Source organism: Hyperolius riggenbachi, chromosome 1 (genome assembly GCF_040937935.1).
Source record: "Hyperolius riggenbachi isolate aHypRig1 chromosome 1, aHypRig1.pri, whole genome shotgun sequence".
In the NCBI taxonomy this organism is placed as follows: domain Eukaryota; kingdom Metazoa; phylum Chordata; class Amphibia; order Anura; family Hyperoliidae; genus Hyperolius; species Hyperolius riggenbachi.
In genome coordinates this window covers 525,395,554-525,420,835 of record NC_090646.1, presented here as the reverse complement: position 1 = coordinate 525,420,835, position 25,282 = coordinate 525,395,554, and the positions used below count along the sequence as shown (strand labels likewise).

The following is a 25,282-nucleotide window of genomic DNA, read 5'->3' as shown; positions in this document are numbered from 1 at the left end:
TTTTTTTTTACTAGACCAGCATTGGAAGGGTTACACAGGGCTTTAAAGTTCCTTTAGATTTCTGCAGACGCATCCGAAGCTGAAATAGATACATTTTGTTTACATAATGTATCTAAGTGTTAAATGTGACTCATCTCTCTCACTGAGAAGGAGCTTGGACGACAGCCAAAGAGTGTGTAACTGTTTATCAATAGATACATGTAACTAAATAGAATGTATCTATCTGAACTTCTGCATATCTCTCCAGGACCTTTGAACCTCTGTGTTTAACCCTTCCAATGCTGGTCTAGTAAAAAAAAAATGCTTTTTGCATATAATATGCTGTAAATAATATTTTAGAGCAAAGTTGAAATGCAGGGTTATATTCCGCTTTAAGAATTTTTTTTCAGTCAGTCTGGTGGAGATGTTATAACCTTGTTTCAGCTAAGAATCAGCTTTTACCTTTTGGTGTGGGTTAACATGCTCAGTGGCTTTACTTGTGACATGCAGTATATTTTTTTACTTTGTTGGGTCATATTTTTGGTGACCCCAGAACTGTTTTGGATTACTAACTCTTAATCGTCTGTTTGGTAACTAATCCAAGTTCTTTCCTACTTTTTGGAATGGCAGTTTTATTTACACTGGACAATATCACAGTTTTGATTGTGTTATGTGGATTTCTGGCTGTTTTTATTATCTAGATATTTTATCTAACTGCTTATATTGTATGAACATGAATTCCCATCTGTGCCTCACAAGTGGGGATTTGTGTTGTAAAATGTGTCCGGCAATCTAATTTTGATTGATGCATGCACTACAAATGGAAACCCCGCTAATGTCACATGATGTATTGGATTATCAAGCAGGTTTCTTTTGAAGGATTTGTTAATAGTTGATCAACTTGATATGTATATAAATTAAAGGTTACCTATTTTAATACGGTGTTACATGCAATTGTCCTAGAGCCTCACGAGTGAGCAGGTGATTAAAGGGGTAGAGTTTTGGGAGAGCGGAGAAAGAGTTGTTGAGTATCTCTGTATGAGATCTGAGATGTACAAAGGGTAGGTATGCTGGATGGAGGCAGAGCAGTTTATATTTATGGTAATTCTGAGGAGGAACAGGGAACCAGTGAAGGGACTTGCAAAGTGGGGCAGCTGAGACGGAGCGGCAGGAGGAGTGAATGAGATAATAATGGATTGCAGGGATTGGAGTCTGGTCTCAGGAAGTCCCTAAAGGAAATTATTGCAGTAATTCAGATGGTAGATGACCAGAGCATGGAGCAGGAGTTTGGTGGTGTTGGGGGTCAGTATGAATGAATGTAACAAAGTAAACCAAATTGTTTTTGCCAAAGTAGATAGATGATACATTGATAGATGATAAGTCCTGGGATTGCACCTTTTTCTTTTTGATATGTGCCATTCATATGCCTACGCTGCTTTGCTTTGTATGCATAATTTATGCATTTATTATGAAATCTAATTCAAATGGTTCTGTAAAGAAGACTTTGCCACATAATCTAAAGAAGCACTATATTTTGTATGTCCCCCGAAAGGCCTACATTTTAACATTAGCAGTGCATCCTTCTTTACATACATGTCAAGGTACTTTCTAAAGGGTACAAGTTGCAGTGGTGTTAGATTTAGGGCCTGTTTCCACTACACGCAGATTGAATGCAGAATGGATGCAGAATGGATGCAGAAAAACTGACTCCAATGAATGTCTATGAGAAAATCTGCATCAGAAAAATCGCGTTTAGTGAAAACAGGCCCATAGGCATTCATTGGAGTCAGTTTTTCTGCATCCATTCTGCATCCAATCTGCGTGTAGTGGAAACAGGCCCTTATTTAGTGCTGCAATATCAAGGTAATGGGAGTGGGGCATGTCTAAACAGTAACAACACTACACTTCATATGGTCTTCAGAGGCTCTGATTCACTCTGGTGAGATTGCCGTCATCGATCTCACCACAGAGTTACAGCACCACCCAGAGGACGGAGGTAAAATTGCAGCGCTGGAGCCCAGGGAGGTGAGTGAAAGCAGGGGCTCCTGCAGAAACGCTGGCGGCATGATTTTTTCCCAGATTTTAGGGTCTGAACATTTTTAAAAAGACCATTAAATCCAGAAATAATCATACCGCCAGGGAGGTTAATATAATAAGTGGGCCAATTCTCAGGTATTATCTGATTTGAGAACAGCAAAAATTGCAAAAAGTTATTATGCTCCACACCACCAGACAGGACAGTATTTACCCCACCCCTAAATATAATTTTTATTTGCAAAAAAAGAAAGTTTGAGCAAACATGTTGCTGACAGCTCTGCTTATAAGTGTTAATTAACAGCTAGCTAAAGAACACTGCGCATAACACATACACTTGCACACACACACACACACACGCACACACACGCACACGCACGCACACACACACACACACACACACACACACACACACACACACACACACACACACACACACACACACACACACACACACACACACACACACACACACACACACACACACACACACACACACACACACACACACACACACTTCTCTTGGCTAATCTACAACCAGTGAACAGAAGCCAAAAGGGGCATGCAAATATGCTTTGATCTGCTTCTCCTTAAATAATTGTCAGTTGGCCAAAACAAATTGCGCTCCACAGATCCTAAAACTTCACAGGGTCGTGCCTCCACTAGCTGGGATAGACAACTTAACTCTCCCCCCCCCCCCCTTTGTGGTTGCGCTCACGCTCTAGGGACTTTTATATCAGCGTATGAAGGTTTCTTTCACCGTGGATGTAATTCAAAGCTGTTTATTTCTATTTGGCATCAGCTACATACAGACGGGCAGCTCCTCCACTGGGTCCGCTGCCGGAGCCGCATGTCTGGGGTTTTTGAAACATTGCTGAGCACTATGTGCATGCTTATGTGATTTCAGGGTGTCCTACGTTACTCTTTTGGGAGACAACTGGACAAGAAGGTGCAGCTTATTGTGACATATACATAAATCATTGGCAAACATTTTCATTACTAGACCTTAGGTCCATTACAATAACGGGCGCTAGGCCTTGACTGCTACGCCCCTCACAACCCCTCCCTGCCTCCCCCAATGCTGCCGCAACATCTCCTGCACAGCCGCTACACGTACGTGCCCGCTACGCATACACACCTGCATAACACAATGGCAGCGGTGCTCACGCATGTCGCAGTGCATGCACACACGCCCTCCCCCTGCACCCGTCCTCCTGTGCTGTCTAAAGTCCGCCTACGTGCCGCACATACGCTCTGGTCTAAACGCACTGACATAGAGACACAGGAGGATGCAGGGACACAGGCAGATTATTATATAGGATTACAAATTGATTAGGGATAGCAGTGCAGTTTAACAGAATTTTTCAATATTTGAGAATAGCCACATTAATCCATGCCATCCAGTGATGAGGATTAATCAGTCTGAAACAGTCTGTATGCATGTTGGATTATTGTGGCTGTGTAATATTAACAAGCTGACACATCATTGTATTCCAGTGGATCTGGAGGTGTGGCTAGCTTCCAGGGACAACAATGGATAATTTGCATATATTCAGCAGTGATGCACTGGGAGACATCTCGGAGCTCACTCCAACCTGAATTATTGCAGATACTTTGTTTTAGCAAAGCAAACTTTTGTTTTCCACAGTTTTTGCTTAAAGTCACCTGGGCTCTTGTTCAGTGCCTCAGTTTAACTTTTCTTGATTTTCATGATTTTCATTCAGTTCATATTTTCACCCCTTATCAATAAAATGCCCCCTAAGCCACCAGCAAGCAAGAACATAGTGATTTTGATAGAACTTAGTATCTAAGAAAATATATTGTCAGAAATCCTGTGCTTACCAACTCAGTTGCGGCTGCCACCACTGGCAGAGTATCTGGGACTTCCGGTGCGGCTGCCCGCAGTGGCAGGGATAGTGTCAGCAACGTTCCTGCGGGAATCCGGCCGCATGATACTCAGACTGTAAATAAGGGCGGACGCATGCGCTGGCAACGCCGCTCCTCTTATGCCCTAAGGAAGCGTGTCAGCTGATCAGCTGTCAGCTGACACGCAGGACTCCACCTCCGATTCCTGATTGGCCAAGCGGCTGGAGGGGGGGGGGTGTTCTCCTGTTTACCCGGGCTATTTAAGCTCTGTTCTGACACTCACTTTGATTTAGCCTGCCGATTCTGTACCTCTGCCTATCTGACCAGTTGCCGACCTCGGCCTGATTACTCACTTTGATATTGCATGCCAATTTTGTACCTGACCAATCTGATCTGTTGCCGACTCGATTTGCCTGACCATTCTATATTTCTGTTTTCAATGTTCGTACTGCATCCACTATCACTACCTGTAAGACTTCACCCTTTCAGGGAAAGTCTATAATTTGTCTATCTGCTAGTGCCCACACACACTAGCAGATCGTTACATATATATATATATTTTTAGCATACATTGTGATAGGAGAGCACACTATACACGTATACTCTAAGTAAAAGTTTTACATGCACGTTAACTGACTTTCTGCCCATAAGACATCATGTATAATGTAGCAGATGTCTAGACATGACAATAACAAAATGGCAATCATCAAGGCATGCTGAAAGCCGCTTGTAGCTCCGTAGCCACAAGTTGATGATTGTGAGTTAAAGCATCTCAATGTCATTATTTATTAATTTTACTCATTTAAAAAGGGTCAATAAATCTCAAACACTTTAAAGAGCACACAGCACTATTGACATAAGGCACTGCTTAGAAAGATCTTAAAAAATGAACTCATCTCTAAGTCTCACACAGAGACTCACAACAGGATCCATTTGAACTGCAGATAACTAAAAAGAGTTCTCAAATCTATGAATTATAACACAGGTTATTTTGTAAATGGGTGCTAGTGATGAGCACACATTTCTCATAATGGTACTTATAATGCAAAATTTTTAGAAAAATCATTTGTAACCGTAATCAGGAACCATAATTTTACATTTTTGTGTAATTTTGGCATAATTTTTGTGCCGACTTTAGTGATAAAAGCGGATCCGAGATGAAAAACCAACTATAACAAGTAACTTGTCTATATATCTTATCTAAAGTTTAGATAGTTTACACAGCAAATAGAGCTGCAAACAGCTTTAATAGAAAATGATTATTTCTTCCTGTGATACAGTGACAGCAGCCATGTTGTTTGTAAACATTACACAGAGGCAGGCTTATCTGTATCTTGATGACTAAGCCTGCAAAAAAACCTAATCCCCCTCCTCCCTCCTCCCCTCTGCCTCTGAAATCCATGGCTAGTAACACCTCCTCTTCCTCCTGCCCAGACTGAGCTCCCATGAGCCTTTGCTACTGCCAAGGCTCTCTGAAAACCTGTGGGCGTGGCTTTTTTTTAGTTTATAGGGAATTAGAGTATTAAAACAAAAACAAAAAAGTATTTGGCTTGAGGAATGCCCTATAAACAATAGGAAAGGAACACAATTATGCAATGAGTAAAAGTTCACCTCCACTTTAATACCAAAGCTCCCTATGTGCTATCATCACAAAAATTGCTACGTAGCTTAAGGAGAATAGTGGGAACAAGTTAAAAAAGACCTTGTAGTTTTTGAGAAAGTTGATTTTAACAATGCAAATTAAAAATGACAGTTTAAAATTGATTTTCTCAAAAATGTAATTTTTAAAAATGATTGCCTTGACTTGTCCTCACTTTTCTCGTGAACATACATAGCAATTTTGGTGACGATAGCATGCATGAGGGCTTTCCTATAAACCGCAAAAATTAGGCAAGAAATGATGGGAAAATTTACGTGAAATTATAAAGAGATGACATGAAATTACTTGAATTTCCAAATCATAATTACGCATAGCCCTATTATGAAAATGTAATGTAATCTTAATGGGTGCTATTAAAGGATATCTAAGGTAAAATAAATGAGTTAAGCTTTACTCATCTGGGACTTCTTCCAGCAACTAGAAGTCCTCCGACTGCCACTGTCCCCCCTTATGATCCCCAACCCGAGTTGGGTTGTGGGTTTCTGTTCATGTGCGATAACGCCAAGAGCCTCTCAGGATCGCGCTCCAGTGAGCATTCTGCACTTGCTCAGTTCACGAAGACTTGAGCTGCGCAAGCGCAGGGCTCTTCTGCCCAAGGGAACATAATCACTAGAGGTGCGCACGTGCATCATATGGAGGGGAAAGCGGCAGCCTGGAGGACAGCGGAACTTCAGCACTGGATTATATAGATCTTTCCTCTCCCCGATTTACATTCTGACATTTACCACATGGTGACATTTTTACTGCTGGCAGGTGATGTCAGTGGAAGGAGATTCTGCTTGCTTTTTTGGCAGTTGGAAACACTTGTAAACAGCTGTTATTTCCCACAATACAATGAGGTTCACAGACAGGAAACTGTCACAACCATGGTGCTGACATCACACTGTGGAAGGGGTTTCACCACAATATTGGCCAAACAGAGCCCCCTGATGATCCATCTGAGAAAAGGAAAAGATTTTTCATTGAGAAGGGTGTATCAGCTACTGATTGGGATGAAGTTCAATTCTTGCTTACGGTTTCTCTTTAATCAGTTGCTCTCAGTTATAACTGAAAGACAACTGATTTTCAAAGTAATGTCCATGTTTTCCTATGGCTCAGTTCCCACTATACACATTTTAACTGAAAGCTTTTTCACAATGCACTGCTATGGAAGAAAAAACAAATGCGTATCAACGCATACCATGTGGTGTAAAAGTGCCCTTACTCTTTTATTTTACTTCAGATAGCATTTAAATATTGTTTTTAAGCTTCAGACTTCAGCTACTGAGGCAGTGTGGTTTCCCATTATGCATCACACCTGAATATGCAAATTACCTCTTTATACCTCTGAAAGCTAGGCACACATCCAGAACAGCTGGTGTATAGTAAGCCTATCGCTTATACATTTTACAGAGCCACACCAATTCAACATGCATGAATCCTGTTGAACATGTTTTATTATCGCTCACTCCCTGTTGGTGCACTGCCAGGACCAATGAGAAAATAGCTATAACCTGAAGACAGAGGAATACAGAAGCTAGCATCTTCATTTCCTTATAAACAAAGCCAGTTGCCTGACCTCTGTGCTGATGTTTTGCCTATAATACTTTAAGTCACTGGCCCAGAATGCGCATGCTAACTGGTGTGACTCCACTGACTGTATATGCTTTTGCCGGTGTGTGACCAAAAAAGAGCTAAAGCCAAAAGCTGAGCATGACAGCCAGGCAACTGTTATAAGGGAGTTAAGATGGCAGTGTCCATATGCTTCTCCCTTGAGGTTCCTTTTAACCTGCCAGTATACTGTTATATACAGTGGGTTGCAAAAGTATTCGGCCCCCTTGAAGTTTTCCACATTTTGTCACTTTACTGCCACAAACATGCGTCAATTTTATTGGAATTTCACATGAAAGACAAATACAAAGTGGTGTACATGTGAGAAGTGGATCAAAAATCCTACATCATTCCAAACATTTTTTACAAATCAATAACTGCAAAGTGGGGTGTGCGTAATTATTCGGCCCCCTGAGTCAATACTTTGTAGAACCACCTTTTGCTGCAATTACAGCTGCCAGTCTTTTAGGGTATGTCTCTACCAGCTTTGCACATCTAGAGACTGAAATCCTTGCCCATTCTTCTTTTCAAAACAGCTCCAGCTCAGTCAGATTAGATGGACAGCGTTTGTGAACAGCAGTTTTCAGATTTTGCCACAGATTCTCGTTTGGATTTAGATCTGGACTTTGACTGGGCCATTCTAACACATAGATATGTTTTGTTTTAAACCATTCCATTGTTGCCCTGGCTTTATGTTTAGGGTCGTTGTCCTGTTGGAAGGTGAACCTCCAACCCAGTCTCAAGTCTTTTGCAGTCTCCAAGAGGTTTTCTTCCAATTTTGCCCTGTATTTGACTCCATCCATCTTCCCATCAACTCTGATCAGCTTCCCTGTCCCTGCTGAAGAGATGCACCCCCCGAGCATGATGCTGCCACCACCATATTTGACAGTGGGGATGGTGTGTTCAGAGTGATGTGCAGTGTTAGTTTTCCACACACGCATTTTGGCCAAAAAGTTCCATTTTGTTCTCATCTGACCAGAGCACCTTTTTCCACATGGTTGCTGTGTCCCCCACATGGCTTGTGGCAAACTGCAAACGGGACTTCTTATGCTTTCTGTTAACAATGCCTTTCTTCTTGCCACTCTTCCATAAAGGCCAACTTTGTACAGTGCATGACTAATAGATGTCCTATGGACAGAGTCTCCCACCTGAGCTGTAGATCTCTGCAGCTCGTCCAGAGTCACCATGGGCCTCTTGACTGCATTTCTGATCAGCGCTCTCCTTGTTCGGCCTGTGAGTTTAGGTGGATGGCCTTGTCTTGGTAGGTTTACAGTTGTGCCATACACCTTCCATTTCTGAATGATCGTTTGAACAGTGCTCCGTGAGATGTTCTAGGCTTTGGAAATCTTTTTGTAGCCTAAGCCTGCTTGAAATTTCTCAATAACTTTATCCCTGACCTGTCTTGTGTGTTCTTTGGACTTCACGGTGTTGTTGCTCCCAATATTCTCTTAGGCCTAGTGCACACCAGAGCGGTTCGGCTGCAGTTTGCGATCCGCTTGCGGGTGCGGATCTGCTAGGGTAATGTATTTCAATGGGCTGGTGCACACCAGAGCGGGAGGCGTTTTGCAGAAACGCATACTCCCGGGCTGCTGCAGATTTTGGATTGCGGATGCGTTTCTGCCTCAATGTTAAGTATAGGAAAAACGCAAACCGCTCTGAAAAACGGCACTTCAGAGCGGTTTGCCAGGCGTTTTTTGTTACAGTAGCTGTTCAGTAACAGCTTTACTGTAACAATACATGAAATCTACTACACCAAAACCGCTACACAAAACCGCAAAACGCTCGCTGAAACGCTACAGAAAAAGAAGAAAAAGCGTTTCAAAATCTGCTAGCATTTTGCGGATCTGCTAGCGGTTTTTGGTGTGCACCAGGCCTAAGACAACCTCTGAGGCCTTCACAGAGCAGCTGTGTTTGTACTGGCATTAGATTACACACAGGTGCACTCTATTTAGTCATTAGCACTCATCAGGCAATGTCTATAGGCAACTGACTGCACTCAGATCGAAGGGGGCCAAATAATTATGCACACACCACTTTGCAGTTATTGATTTGTAAAATCTTCTCATGTGTACATCACTTTGTGTTGCTCTTTCATGTGGAATTCCAATAAAATTGATTCATGTTTGTGGCAGTAATATGACAAAATGTGGAAAACTTCAAGGGGGCCGAATACTTTTGCAAGCCACTGTATGTAGCAAGGTAGGCGGAGAATACATCCTTAACTTATCCCCCAGTTTTTTGTGTTGATTGATGTGAATTATTCATGTAATTTTAAACACTGGAATTATTAATACATAAATTTGAATAGACAAAGATGCTAGTAAGATTAGATTATAATGTATGTTTCACATTAGTCATCACACTTCTTCCTTGTACTGTATACTACAGTGGTTAAAATAAAATGATTATATAGCTATCCTTCTGCATTGTGTAGAAATTTGTCACTAATTAGAACATATTTCTTTTCTTTAGGCTATGATTAACGACAGTGCTACACGTGAATATGGCTATGACTCTGATTATGGTGAAGACTCATTTTCCATCATTGACAGTGATGACGTTGTCAGTTTCAATAGCGAATCTGCTTGGATTGCACCTACTCTGCTCTACACGGCAGTGTGCGTTCTTGGTATAATTGGAAATGGCCTGGTGATCGGCATTATTGCATTCAAGATGAAAAAATCTGTGAACACCATATGGCTATTCAACCTAGCCATAGCTGACTTCATGTTTACATTCTTTCTACCCTTGACTGTGGCTTATACAGCCATGGATCACCACTGGATATTTGGTAAGGTTATGTGCAAGCTGAACTCTTTCATTATGGTCTTGAACATGTTCACCAGCGTCCTTCTGCTTACAATCATTAGTTTAGACCGCTGTATATCTGTTATCCTTCCAGTTTGGTCACAAAACCATCGTTCCACCAAACTTGCCACCATCGTTTCTGTAGTTGCCTGGTTCATGGGATTTTTCCTCAGCTCGCCAGCCTTTCTTTTCCGCGACACTAAACATCTTGATGATAAAGAAATCTGTTACAACAATTTTTCAATGTTTGGTGAAAATGGTCATGATAAGATCCATACTACAATGGTGGTTGTAAGGTTTGTATTTGGATACGTAATCCCACTCATCTTCATAACTCTCAGTTATGTTATAATTGTCTTCAAACTCAAGAAAAACAAGATGGCAAAATCAAGTAAACCCTTCAAAATCATATTTACAATAGTTGTGGCATTTTTTATTTGCTGGTCACCTTTCCACATACTGCATGTTCTTGAGTTACACCATCACAGGTATCGACATGACTTGTTTAAGACTGGATTGCCTATCGCTTCGGCTCTTGCAATAGCCAACAGCTGTGTAAATCCTATCGTATACGTCATTATGGGTCAAGATTTCAAGAAGTTTAAGCTGAGCATTTTGTCGAGACTTGATAATGCGATAAGTGAAGATACAGCTCACTCACGTTTTAGCCAGAGGAGTTACACAATGCGATCTTCACTGACTGAAAAAGAGTCAACAATGTTATAAAACTTTTAGAACTCGATCACATAACATGTGGATAAAACAACCTAAAATATCCATACGTGCTTACAACCAACCACCTTCAGCTAGAATCATGGGATAATAAGCAAAGACATTTAAATGATGCCTGACTGGAAAAACACAGAACTGTTCTAAGAAATATAAAAGATTTTAATAGGACATTCAAACTGCATAGATCACATGATCTTGATTATTTTTGTATATGTTATGCTTTTATTTTTATAATGAAACATAGAATTTTTATTTTATATAACAACACCATCAATATTTGAATTAGTGACCAAAAAAATCTTCCACAAATTTCTATGATCACAGATATCTATAATCCAGTCAGACATGTGGGCTAAAAAGAAGGAATGGTGTTTCAGTATTTAGATTATATGAAAATACAAGAAATAGATCCAGTAAAGCACAGCATATTAACTTTGCTTAGAGTTCTTAAAATGTAATTCCCTCCCCATCAGCTATACGCATTACAACATTTAAAAAAATATTACTATATATTCCTAACGGTGTTTTTGTCTGCAAATAATGAGAAAGTCAAATCAGTGCTAAGTAATGTTGGGCGAACAGTGTTCGCCACTGTTCGGGTTCTGCAGAACATCACCTTGTTCGGGTGATGTTCGAGTTCGGCCGAACACCTAATGGTGTTCGGCCAAACTGTTCGGGTTCGCCCGAACTGCTCAATGGCCGGCCGAACAGGGCCCCCCTATGGGGTCTCAGGCATAAGGGGGGAGCATGCCCCGATCGCGGGGGGGGGGGGGGGGGGGGTCGGAAATTCCCCCCACCCCCTCCGCTAGCGCTCCCCCCTCTGCCCGCTTCCCCATAAAAAAAAGTTTAATGCAAGTTAAATAGTACCGGTGGCTGGCAGTGGAGTGAGGAGGAGGAGTCCGAGTAGGAGAGTGACGCGTTGAGGCCGGGCAGCGAGCGGTTCAGCGGTAGTACCCTTGTGGTACTTCCGCCCTTTCTCTGACCTCACATCCTCTACGTGATGACGCATACGAGGGTACGCGTGACGAGTACCCTCATATGCAGAGGACGTGAGGTCAGAGAAAGGGCGGAAGTACCACAAGGGTACTACCGCTGAACCGCCCGCTGCCCGGCCTCAACGCGTCACTCTCCTACTCGGACTCCTCCTCCTCACTCCACTGCCAGCCACCGGTACTATTTAACTTGCATTAAACTTTTCTTTATGGGGAAGCGGGCAGAGGGGGGAGCGCTAGCGGAGGGGGTGGGGGGAATTTCCGACCCCCCCGCGATCGGGACATGTTCCCCCCTTATGCCTGCGACCCCATAGGGCCCCCAAAATGGGCATGTTCGGGGGTCCCATAGACTTCCATTAAGTTCGGGGTTCGGGCCGAACATGCCGAACATCTGGCCCATGTTCGGCCTGTTCGGCCCGAACCCGAACATCCAGGTGTTCGCCCAACACTAGTGCTAAGGTGTAGGACTCACCACCATTACCATGATTAAGTGACTAGTTGTGATGAGAAGAGAAGAAAAAAATATTTTAAAATGCTGTTTAGCTTCAACAGGGAGGGAGAAGTTGCATATTACATTGCATATTTTCTGGTTAACTGCTAGAAACTGTGATTTGCTAATCCACAATGTTTCTTCCAAGTGGAGCTAATCAGCATATAAATCAAATATTTTTGATCGTCATTAATGAACAACCTCAGCGTTTAATGTTGCTTGAACATGTTTCTAGAGTTGTTTGGTCATACAAAGCAAATCGGTTGGTATTTGGAAAGCCCTGTAAGCAAACACCATGCAAAAAAAATGATGACTCATTTAGTGTTGGCTGTTACAGAGTATAGTATGGAAAAGTGCCATAATCTTCTGTAAGGACTTCTACGGAGTATTCAGTAATCTAAAAAAATCCCCTCCTCTATGTGACATTATGGTGGAAACCAAATTCAAGCAAATGAGTTCTTTTTATATTCTTCTAACCAAACAGGTGGACTTATTCCAATTATGCTCAGTACATCCACGTCTCAGGCTAGTATGGAACACAATCATCTGTCTTCCAATTCAATTGAAACAGGTCCTGTGCATAAGGTTCCCCAGTGTATGTAACCCTTACTTTGCATTTATGACTTTCTTAAATAAAGTCTGGTTGGATTGACTGTAAATTTCAGAGTCTGTTGCCCTCTCTGTTTTTGCTGTGATGGCAGCCACCTGTGAGTCTGGCCCTGCACTTGGTGACTATAGATACTGGAGAGCTGAGCTTATAAAGGACTTAGTCCTTCTTAAATTGGAAGGCATAGCCATTTGTGTGCTTTACTAGAGGAAACTTGGATGTGTTGAGGTTAACTGGTTTATCTTTGCATATAATTTGGTTGTGATTGTTACTTTTTTACTTGACAACTATGGCTCTTTGAAGTTTATCTGCAAGTTGTTGTGATGCCTGTATATAATTGTTCTTAGGCCTTTAAGGAGAAAATATATCCTCTTAGGGCTTGTTCACACTATGAGCATTTTTTGATTTTAAAATCGCTGACGATTTTAGAAATCGATCTAAAAGCGCTTGTGCAATGATTTACTATGAGAGTGTTCACATGTTATTAAAATCGCAGACGTACTACATGTACCATTTTCTGAGCATTTGTGCTTAATGGAAGGTATAGGAAATTGCAAAGTGCTTTTCATTGCGATTTCCTGAGCGCTTTTAAGAATAAATACATTGTATTTATTAATTTACCGGGTCAAAGAGATCACTTCCTGACTGACGGCAGGAAGTGAAAATCTTAATCGCTCAGCAAAAGCGCTTACAAAAGCACTTTTCTAAGCGCAAGTGCTCTATAAATCTCTCAGCACTTGCAATAGCGCTGGCGATTTATAATGTGAACATAGCCTTATAGGCCACCTTGTTCACATCTAAGCAACTGGTTAACCAGGATGTTATGATATATCATTCGCTTAGCTGCCAACAAGTTGACCAATCATCTTCAGCAATAACCTGTGAACAAGTAGACCAACTTGCTTCCCATGTCATCGAGTCATAAACCTCATAAAAGCAACCCCCCCCCCCCCACTGAAATGACGGCTGGACGCGGAAAGGCTGGACAGACCCCAATGTATTTTCCCATAAATATCATCATCATTCCCTTAAAGGGGAACTGAAGTAAGAAGTATACGGAGGCTGCCATATTTATTTCCTTTTAATCAATACCAGTTGCCTGGCAGCCCTGCTGGTCTATTTCTCTGCAGTAGTATCTGAATAACACCAGAAACAAGCATGCAGCTAGTCTTGTCAGATCTGACTTTAAAGTCTGAAACACCTGATCTGCTGCATGCTTGTTCAGGGGCTATGGCTAATAGTATTAGAGGCAGAGGATCAGCAGGGCTGCCAGGCAACTGGTGTGGCTTAAACATTATTTACAGTATATTATATGCAACCAGTATTTTTTTTTTACTAGACCAGCATTGGAAGGGTTACACAGAGCTTTAAAGTTCCTGGAGAGAACTGCAGACGCATCCGAAGCTTACATAGATACATTTTGTTTACATAAATGTGTGTGGAATGTGACTCACTCTCTCTGACTGAGAAGGAGCTGGAGGACAGCCAAAGAGTGTGTAACATTTATCACTTATTACATTCTATTTAGTTAAATGTATTTATCTGAACTTCTGCATATCTCTCCACGGAACTTTAAACCTCTGTGTTTAACCCTTCCAATGCTGGTCTAGTAAAAAAAAATGCTGGTTGCATATAATATCCTGTAAATAATGTTTTAGAGCAAAGTTGAAATGCAGGGTTATATTCCGCTTTAAAAGGAAATAACCATGGCAGCCTCCATATACCTCTCTCTTCAGTTCCCCTTTAAGATGTACACATACATGAACTGTAGACAAAATATTTAGGCCAGAATTTACTTTTGCACAGATATGGAGCTTACAGTATCACAATCAGTAGTGCACTGATGAACACTGCATCTACAACCTCAATCTGTGACTATAGAGAAATCAAACTGGAGGTATTCTGTTGCCGGGGATGCCTGTAATGTTGGCCTTGGTCACTGTGAATACTTGTTATGACAATCAACTGCAAAAGCACAAATGAGAAAATTACAGGAGAAAACTCTGTGTTTCAGCACTTTGAGAAATTGGAAACATGTTAGAAAAATTGAAAAGCAAACTTAGATTGAGATGCAGCACTTTTACCCAATTCAAACAATAAGTTAGAAGAAAGTGGCTTTTACCTTTTAGGGTCAAACATTAGTCTACTGTACCAGAAATTCCTCCTAGTATTAACAATAGAAAACAGTGTGAAACTACAGTGAGTAGATAATAACGCCATTTTGTTACCATACACGACTAATGACAGAATACTGGCCTCTAGGCTGAACTTATCAGTGGGAAACATTCCTTTGTGGCTAAGACTTAAGCACTATGTTAAGGACTAAGTCATACATTCACAGCATTATTATATTTTCTTTCATGCTATTAACAAGGAAATCTGCTAGTCTAAAAGAGTGCAAGAAATTATTTAAAACAACCTTCAGTATTTGACTCATTATTGGAAGTGTGTCTGCTAGTGACTAGTGTAGTTACATCTCAGCATTTCCATCTGCCACGTCTGAGATGGTGCAGTACAAATAGCTGTTCTCTGATAGCAGAAAGTGGATTAAAGCTGAGAACCTGCCAAAAAAATAAATAAATAAATAAAATCAACCAGATGCTTACCTAAGGAGAGGGAAGGCTTTAGGTCCAACAGAGCCTTCCCGCTCCTCTCACAGGCCCCATGTTCCACCACTGGCTCCCCCGGTAGCAGTATTCAACCGATTGGTCATATACTGCTCTGTGCTGCTGTAGGAGGCTTCGGAAGTCTCCGGAGAGTGCTCCCAAAGATGGGTGGCTCCACACTAGCTCTCTATCTCGTGCGTTCATGCATGCGTAGTATGGAGCCGCCCATCTTGGGGAGCACTCGGGCTTCTGAAGCCTTCCACAGTGGGGGATTCAGACAGGGGATCCAGCGCTGGAACGGGAAGACTCTATAGGACCCAAAACCTTCCCTCTCCTTAGGTAAGTATCTGATTGATTTTTTAAAAAAAAATTTGTAGGTTCACATTAGGTTTAAAAGACCAATAACATGGAAAATTGTAACTTTTAGGCTTGGGTTACATGGGCGTCTGCCATGCTTCTGCTCAGCGCCTCATTTGAACACCATAGTTTATTTTGTTATGAATGCCAGCGTTACTAGTGACACTAGTTGACATCTATGCCTTGTTTGGAACCTGTAATCTCTGCTATGGTGTAGTTTTCAACTTCCCCAGCTGCCCACTTTCACTGCTACCGCTGATTGTGTCTCACTCCCGTCACTAAAGCCCCTTCGCCCTGCTCAGTATGATAGCAGAGGTCCATGATCAGGGCATTTTTATTGGCTCCTGACTAAGTGATCCCTGTGAGCCAAGTGGTTTTGTAAATAAAGAAAACCAAAGGAATCCCCCATGAGAATATGGACTACTTCAAAATCTGAGCTGTCAGACTTTTACTACATATTTTAAGTAACAATTACCTGGAATTGTTTGTGTGTGTGTGTGGTGGGGGGGGGGGGGGCATTTATAATACAATTTTACTATTTATTTCACTCTGGGACACATGTACATCGTGTGTGTGTATGTGTGTGTGTGTGTGTGTGTGTATTTTAAATCTTACAATTTTTCATGATAGTGGTCCTTTAACACAAAGGCATGGTCAGAGAGTGCCTGAAGACATTTGGTTTGCTTGCAAATTTACAAACAGGCACAGCTGGTGGCTTATCTATATTAAGTATCTGTCATCTTATGTATCTCATAATATTAGTGGTACATTTTGAATAGTTATGCAACGCTGTTTTGCAAAAATGTGTTGTATAATTAGATTTTCATTATATGGGTTTGGATGGGGAACACCTGTGAGAATAACCTAAAATAGGATGTGGAATTGGAAGACATCCTGACACAATAACAACTCCATAAAAATTACACTTACCACCTCTTCCCTACTCTATGTACTAGTACACATTAGGGACCAAAAGTTGAAACAAACTTAGGTTTGCCATGACCCAATAATAAACTCCACATAAAAAAGTTTTTAAGCAACTACATGTACCATGCATACTTGAAATCCTTATAGTACACAACTTTCATGAAAATAATCTGTAATTACTATTATTCCAATATCTTTATTTAGTTATAGCTAGCGATAGTCAATAAAATGCAAATAGTTCTGAGTTGATTCAGGATTATGCAAACTCTGCATGCAAATTGCCGAGATTTTGATCTATCCATTGCTGCATTTTCATGCTGCATTAAATGAATTTTTGATTCTCATTCACCAATCCTTATTATAACTATATTGGTAGCACCTTGAGCATCTACTCATTTCATTCAACAGTAATAGAAAATGTACATAAAAAACATTTAAAGAAGGAAATCATTTCAAGTGTGTTCCACTTGAAGCAAAAAACAAAACAAAAAAAAAGCCCCCCCCCCCCCCAAAAAAAAAAAACTAAACAAAAAAAAAAGCAGGGCTGATTTACTCTATTTCGTTATGAAGTACCGAAAATATAATACTAAATAATCAAATATTATACAGTATATTGTATATTCTGGCGTATAAGACTACGTTTTAACACTTAGAAAACTTCTGAATAGTCAGAGGTTGTCTTATATGCCGGGTGTCATTGATGCCGCGTGATACGCCCTATCCTGTTACCGCCTCTCAGATCTCGCTGCTGAGCACTGTAGTGAATCGGCACAGGGGCACATGTGAGAGATCTTAGAGGCAGAGAAGGAGGTAAATAGGATACAAGGGTGGGCCAGAAGGGTGAAAGAGATGTGTTTTTATGGGCACAGTGCGATCTAGTCTTCCATACCGCTCTGATAAACAGGGAGAGTTGACCAATCCAACCAGTCAATCGCCCATATGCTGTTATATACTGGGTACCATATACAGTACAGCACCAGTATCTGTTCATACATAGCACCAGTATATGATTTTTTTTTTTATTATTTGGTGTCCGACTGTGCGTTGGAATAGGGGTAGTCACATGGCAATTGGCGAATATACCCCAAACTCTATATTTTAACTAGAAAAGTTGGGGGGTCGTCTTATATGCCCAGTCGTCATATATGCCGGAAATTACGTGTAATATTATTATCAATCCTAAAATGGCATTTAAACCAACTTACTGGCATCATTAAATTATGCACTAGTGAAAAGCAGATGACTGAGCAAATTAGGCTCCCCAGAAACATAGTACCTGTAGTTTTATTTATGCTGAGTTCAGTTCACACTTAATTAACAAATTATGGACTACAAGGTTCTACCCCCTTACGGACCAGAGCCTTGTGTTAATTTTGTTATCACTGTGATTGGCTCACAGTGATCACCTGGCAAGGAGCCAATGAAACTGATAGGAGGAAGCTCAGCTGTCCTGTGTTTACTTCCTCCTGGAGCAGCAATAGACATGGGACCGTGGTAAGCTGTGGCGTAGAATCAGATACTTACTGCGGTTCCAAACCTTTTAAATATCAGCCCTTTCACTAAAAAAAGTGTTACACGGAGCAACAGACATGTTGGCAGCTCCTATATTAAGCACAGAATCCATTCTGACATGTTGTGTCCCTGCCCAAGTCAGACATGTCATAATAGCAATGCTATTATGATTTGTCCAATGCAACAGACACATCTAAACACGAGTTCTGTGCCATGGATGGTAATAGTGTATGCACAGTCACTGTCCACAGCACAGCCCTGTGTAGTGTGAGTTCAACCTAACAGATTTTCCTTTCAGGTGTTATTTTAAGGGAAACAGGCTTTAGTTGCAGCCAACTTTAACAAATAAAAATATATATCAAAGAATAATAACTTGCACAAGTATTACATTTATAAATGTATCTATTTCGCACACTGACATAAGCTTCCTTGAGTTATACTACATGAGGTTTCTTAATTCATGCAATGACTTTATCTATGTAACATTTTATAATTGCTGTATATGTACAATAGCACTTTTGTTTTTCATGGAAGTATGTTTTTAAATTGATCATTCTGGATTTGTGATTACATTAAAAATATATTTTTCCTCACAGTACATGCCTCACATTCTTATTACCACAGCTACAAAGCGTGTCCTTTTCCCCAGCAAGCCAAGTTTTCCAGCCACTGATACCTTTGAGGATACAAGTGCAGTACTGTTAAAGGGATACTGTAGGGGGTCGGGGGAAAATGAGTTGAACTCACCCGGGGCTTCTAATGGTCCCCCGCAGACATCCTGTGCCCGCGCCGCCACTCACCGATGCTCCAGCCCCGCCTCCGGTTAACTTCTGGAATTTCAGACTTTAAAGTCTGAAAACCACTGCACCTGCGTTGCCGTGTCCTCGCTCCCGCTGATGTCACCAGGAGCGTACTGCGCAGACACAGACCATACTGGGCCTGCGCAGTGCTCTCCTGGTGACATCAGCAGAAGCAAGGATCCGGCAATGCAGGCGCAGTGGTTTTCAGACTTTAAAGTCTGAAATTCCAGAAGTGAACTGGAGGCGGGGCCGGAGAATCAGTGAGTGGCTGCAGGGGCACAGGATGCCTGCGGGGGACTATTAGAAGCCCCGGGTGAGTTCAACTCATTTTCCCCCGACCCCCTTACAGTATCCCTTTAATCGACAGAAAGTCTGAAGAAAGAACTTCTCAGTCTGAATAGCAGAGACCATGACTTCCCATCTTCCAACAATTACCTCTAGTGGATTAGAGTGTTAGAAACTGATTCCTAGCAGTAAGGCTGCCAGGAGACGTTGGGCTTTAAAGGATACCTGAGGTGACATGTGTCATGATGAGATAGGCATGGGTATGTACAGTGCCAAGCACACAAATAACTATGCTGTGTTCCTTTTTTTCTTTCTCTACCTGAAAGAGTTAAATATCAGGTTTGTAAGTGGCTGACTCAGTCCTGGAAGTCACTACAGTGTGACCCTCACTGATAAGAAATTCCAACTATAAAACACTTTCCTAGCAGAAAATGGCATCTGAGAGCAGGAAAGAGATAAAAAGGGTCAATAGTTCATAGATTTTAGCTCTGGCATACTTCAATGAATGTGTCATTGAGCAAAAATAATAAAACCGTTAAAACTTAAAAAGTAGATTTAAACATAAAATAAAACTGTGGAATATCTTTAAGAGAACCTGTAACAAAAAAAAGTTCCCCTGGGGGGTACCCACCTTGGTAGGGGGAAGCCTCAGGGTCCCAATCAGGCTTCCCTCTCCGCTGTAGCTGCAGGCAGTCCAGTGCTGGCTCCCCCAAAGTCTCTGGTAATCCAGGCTCGACAAGCCTGACAAGCTACATTTATTTACCTTCCCTGGCTCTAGCGGGGACGCTGTTGTGGCTCTCGGCACGGAGATAGGCAGAAATAGCTGATCTCCATCGGGTCCGCTCTACTGCGCAGGCGCAGGAGACTTGCGCCTGTGCAGTAGAGTGGCCCGACAGCGATTGGCTATTTCAGCCTATCTCCGAGCGGAGAGCCGATACTGCGCCTGCGCTGGAGCCAGGAAGGTAAATATTTACCTCCCTGCTGCTAGGAGTGCCAGAGCGAGACCAACGTGGGACACAGCAGGATGGTGGAAGCCTCGATAGGATCCGGAGGCAAACAACCCCCCCCCCCCCCCCCAGAGGTGAGTACCCCCTAGGGGAACTTTTTGTCTTTACAGATTTTCTTTGAAAAGTCATTCTTAGGAGAAGGAAGATAGATACAATTGTTTATTTCATCAGTTTATTTTCGCCTCAGGTGTCCTTTAAAGCTATGTACAGATGCTAGATTTCCCTCACTCTAGTGTGCCTACCTATGAAGTTGCCACAGTAAAAAATGGGCATTAGATAATGCCAACAGTAGAATATTGGTAATGATACTAATGTTCTGCTATCTTCTGCTATGTAAAGTAGAATATTAGTAATGTTACCAATATTCTAACTATTGTCTTATGTTATTCTAGTTTCACACTAACTTTCCCTGTATCCTGTTCTCACACTAACCTTCCCTGCATCTATGCCTAACACTAACTCTACCTAAACCCAGCACCGCCAACTCCGCTATGAGTTCTGCTACAAAGTAGTGGAACTCCACCAATGCTATTGTCCTCAGTGCCCAAATTACCAGTAACCAGTAAATAAAAAATGTAACATAGGCCCCTATGGCGGCACCCTATTTTGCGGACCACAAATCATGGCCAAATTTAGTGCTTTGCTCTAGTGCCATTAGAGGCAATCTATTATCTCTCCTCTGACATCATTTAGCAGTCATCACCGGGGACTGTTCTTCCATCAAGCAATGTGAATCCTGTGCTTCAGGGCAGCAATAATTATAAGGCAGCAAGAGGCAGCTCCCCACCCTAAATATCCTTCTCCTTGCACTCCCTCTTTTCCGCTCCTTAAATGCTTGGCACCGCTTCTCTCACTTGCTCTCTGCGTTCCAGCGTTGGGATCTCCATATGCCCATCCAAAACCCTGTATCCATGGCTACAGTGGTGCTTCATGTGACCTGTTACATGCTTCCAGGTTACATGAGGCATCGCTGTAGTCAGAGAAGAAGCAGAATTTCACATGTATCGCTAATCTGCTGAGAGTGGGTGAGTGGTGTGATAACAGTGGAGCACATACCCAACATCCTGGGGATCAGAGCCATTATGCTGCGGTCCAGCATGGAGGAGATGCTGTCTTGGAGGAAGCAGAGGGAGGTGCCAGTGCCTGTATAGCACAGCCCCATGTGTCTCTCCTCTCCAGTCCAGCTTTGCACATGAACATCGTGTGTATGTGTGTGTGTGTGTGTGTGTGTGTGTGTGTGTGTGTGTGTGTGTGTGTGTGTGTGTGTGTGTGTGTGTGTGTGTGTGTGTGTGTGTGTGTGTGTCCTCCCAATGTATTGCTTCAGGCACCAAAAAGTCTAGTACTGGCCCTCTTCATCACAAGTCACTAGCTGAAAAAAAGCACTGCACTTGTTCGTTACCCCAATGAAAACAGAACAGACTGTGCATGTACAAAAGTGCACATGTACATTGTACAATAATCATCCCTAAAAGGGTCTTCTGTAGGATCAGCAATGATCTTTCAGAATGATAGGTATTACTTGTCTGTACATAGCTTAAAAGCTGGGTTGCCTCAAAAAAATAAAAAGCTTTTAATATGTGTACATATTTTACTGTAGCTAACAATATAAGAACATGGAAACTGTAGAACATTTTGGCTTTCAAAATCAAAACAGTTAAACATCATAGGGGGTCTACTACTATTCTACAAAACAACAATATTAAGAAAAGTCTAGGTAGTATATCAGACAAGGGTAGGGTAATAACTAGTGTATAAAATGTAGATTTGATCCAATGGAAATTAATGCTACAAAATACATGTGGTTAAAATTGTAAAATGTTAAAGGACATCAGAATTGATAATAAACTGATGAGAAAAACCATTGTATTTATCCTCCTTCTCCTAAAAATGACATTTTTTTTCGATCTCCCATAGTATTATTTTATATTTAAATCTAGTTTTTATTGTGTCATTGTCTCTGCTCAATGACACCTTATTGAAGTATGCCAGAGCTTAAATCTATGCATTATTGACCCTTTTTATCTCTTTCCTGCTCCAGGAAGCCAATTAAAAGTCAGGAAAGTATTTTATGGCTGTAATTTTATCAGTGAGGGTTATGCTATACTCTGACCCAGTCTGACCACATCCCGACCCGGATAGAAACTGCCACTTGCATACCTGTTGTTTAACTTTTTCAGGCAGAGTAAGAAAAAAAGGAACACAGCATAGTTATTTGTTATTTGTGTGTTGTCCTTTAAAGACAGCATTGGAGCACATCCCCTCACCTGTGTTAAATCAGACTATGGAAAAAAGGGCTAAAAGATCAATGAAAAAGTTTCCACTCTTTTCAAATGTGCAGGAGGAAGTGAGTAGATCCTGCCAATGTGATGTACAATATGTTTCCTGGTTTGCTTTCATTGGTTGGCAAAAGGACCTCACAGACTATATGAGCTGTGACAAAGATGCTGTAAATTTTCTTGCGTTTTGCGTTTCTCATACCCTTTTCTCTTTTATCTGATGTCCTTTGCTTCTTTATTGCTGGTATCTTGGAGAAGCACATAGGATTCACTAACTGACCAAATGTAACAATGAAATTCCCTTTCTGACACTTAAAGGAGTTATCAGGGAAAATGAATAAAATAAGTGCTACTTACCGGAGGCTTCCTCCAGCCCCAAGCTCTCAGCATGTCCTTTGCCGCAGCTCTCCCCGCAGCCAACATCACTGCATATACCTACCTACCTGTTGTTCACAGTGCACCCACCCACCTACCTACGTGAGTTGAGCGCACGCAGTGTCACTGTGCCTGTCCGCTACCTGTCTGTGTGTGACAGGTGCACATTGTAATACCCATCACTGCATATACCTACCTACCTGTTGTTCACAGTGCACCCACCCACCTACCTACGTGAGTTGAGCGCACGCAGTGTCACTGTGCCTGTCCGCTACCTGTCTGTGTGTGACAGGTGCACATTGTAATACCCATCACTGCATATACCTACCTACCTGTTGTTCACAGTGCACCCACCCACCTACGTTAATTGAGCACACGCAGTGTCACTGTGCCGGTCCGGTACTTGTCTGTGTGGGACAGATGCACATTGTAATACCCATCACTGCATATACCTACCTGTTGTGTTCAGTGCACCCACCTCATCATTGCATATACCTACCTGTTGTGTTCAGTGAACCTACCTACCTACGTGAGTGCACGTAGTGTGATATACCACTCCGTGCATACCTGTTAACTGCACCTGTGTGACTGCACATTGTATTAGTCAAGTCAGTGCATACCTTTCACTTCATCCCCCCCCCCCCCCCCCCGATATGCACACAATGGACAAAACAGGCGGAGGTAGAGGCAGACCCAGAGGAAGGACACCCGGCAAGTTTATACAAGGTCATGTTGATGTGATTTCGTGCGGCCCTGGCCCAAAGTACAGTGCTCAGAAGAAGGCACGTCCCATCAACCCCCAAGATTTGTCAGGACGTGGTTGACTATTTAACACAGAACACCTCATCTTCCGCAGCCACTAGCGCTACTACAAGCACCACATCCGTTGCATTTGACACTTCGCAGGAGTCAATTGGTGGGGAATTAACTGATTCACAGCCATTATTGTTACAACTTGCGCTAAGCAAGTTACACCACCTCATATGTCTGAGTTAGGCGGCAACACTATGGATGTAATGAGCTGAATGGCTGGGCTAGACGAGCTACGGCTTATAGATGAGCTACAACTACTGCGTCGCTCAGAGGGTAATTTAGTTGTGGGCAAAAAACAGAGCCCAAATTACAAAAAAAAAACCAGTGCCATTCAGCTTCCAGCAATAGCTGACAGCTGAATTGCATCTTACTCCTGAGTCTATAGCAGCCTGGAGGGGGAATAGTAATAACGCAGCTGGAAAATTTGCAATAGCAGGGTGAGACTTTTTTTGGCTTTAACCTGCGCCTACATTTCTTGGCGCCCTCTTTACATGAATGTGGACTAGATGGGACTTTTGGTATTAAATGTGTTTGTCTTATCCACACTCTATGAAATGGATTGTAAGCGTTTTGTGTACATTCTAGGATCTCAATGTGTGGTACGCATACCCCAGGGGGTACGTCTGATGGTTCCAGGGGGTACTCGGGCTTGATATTCTTACTTAACCAAGAATAACAAATTTAGAGTTTTAGAAAATTATAAATCTTATTTCAATAACACCAAATTAGTATTTTAGCTAATTAAAAGCAATAGCGAATGCTTGGACATTGTTTGGAATCAATTATCATGTACTACAATTAAATATATATTTGTCAAGTGGTACTATTGATAATCTTTACTACGCTAGGGGGTACTTGGTGAGTACAGGGTTTTAAAAGGGTACATACCAATAAAATATTGAGAAACACTGGTGTGGTGTACATCAATATATCCCACATGCAGAATTAAGTACAATAACTGGGCAGAGCTACAATAACACAATGCAACTGTGCTCCCAGCATCATCACACACTGTGTGACTTGCCCATTTCCCTACACCCTGTTATTATGTTAGTGATATGAATGGGCCAAGTTTGGAAGTGCAGACTAGCCACAAAAATGCTATGGAATGGGACCGAGTGAGTGGTTTCTTTAGTTCCATTTGAAGTTTCAGTCTCTTTCTGGTAGTGGACGTGGTCAGTTTGTGCTTGTCAGTGGTATGGAACCACATGGTGAGCCAGTGTATGATGGGGTCAGTGGAGTAACTAGAGGGAACAATAGAGGTCCCCATCTACTAACCTTCCCTTCCTCCGACACAGGGGACTATACTTCAGATCAGGTGTTATGTGTGTGAAGATCATGATGGCCACACTTTTATGAACCTCGTAAGATGGACCCCAAGCCCGTAAGGGGCACCAATGGGAGGCAAGGTAAAAGGTGGGTGTGCCTATTGGGGGCCCCATGAAAGTTTAGCTGGGGGGCCCATGAATTGTAGTTATGCCACTGGATGGGGTGGCACCTTAGCTGGTCAAGGGATAGGGCAGCAGCAGTATCACACGAGGACAGCATTAGTGCATGGGTTCAATG

General features: G+C 42.0%; 1 protein-coding gene across 2 annotated transcripts in view; it reads left to right on the top strand.

The window, feature by feature from the left end:
* CMKLR1 (chemerin chemokine-like receptor 1) overlaps window positions 1-11,363 on the top strand; it is a 120,458-nt gene extending 109,095 nt beyond the window's left edge. For both annotated transcript variants that reach the window (XM_068271629.1, XM_068271627.1), the window contains exon 3: window positions 9,602-11,363. In XM_068271629.1, coding sequence (XP_068127730.1) covers window positions 9,602-10,663 — 1,062 coding nt within the window. In that variant the 3' untranslated portion in view covers window positions 10,664-11,363. The remainder of the gene's footprint in view (window positions 1-9,601) is intronic.
* Window positions 11,364-25,282: the final 13,919 nt, after the last annotated feature.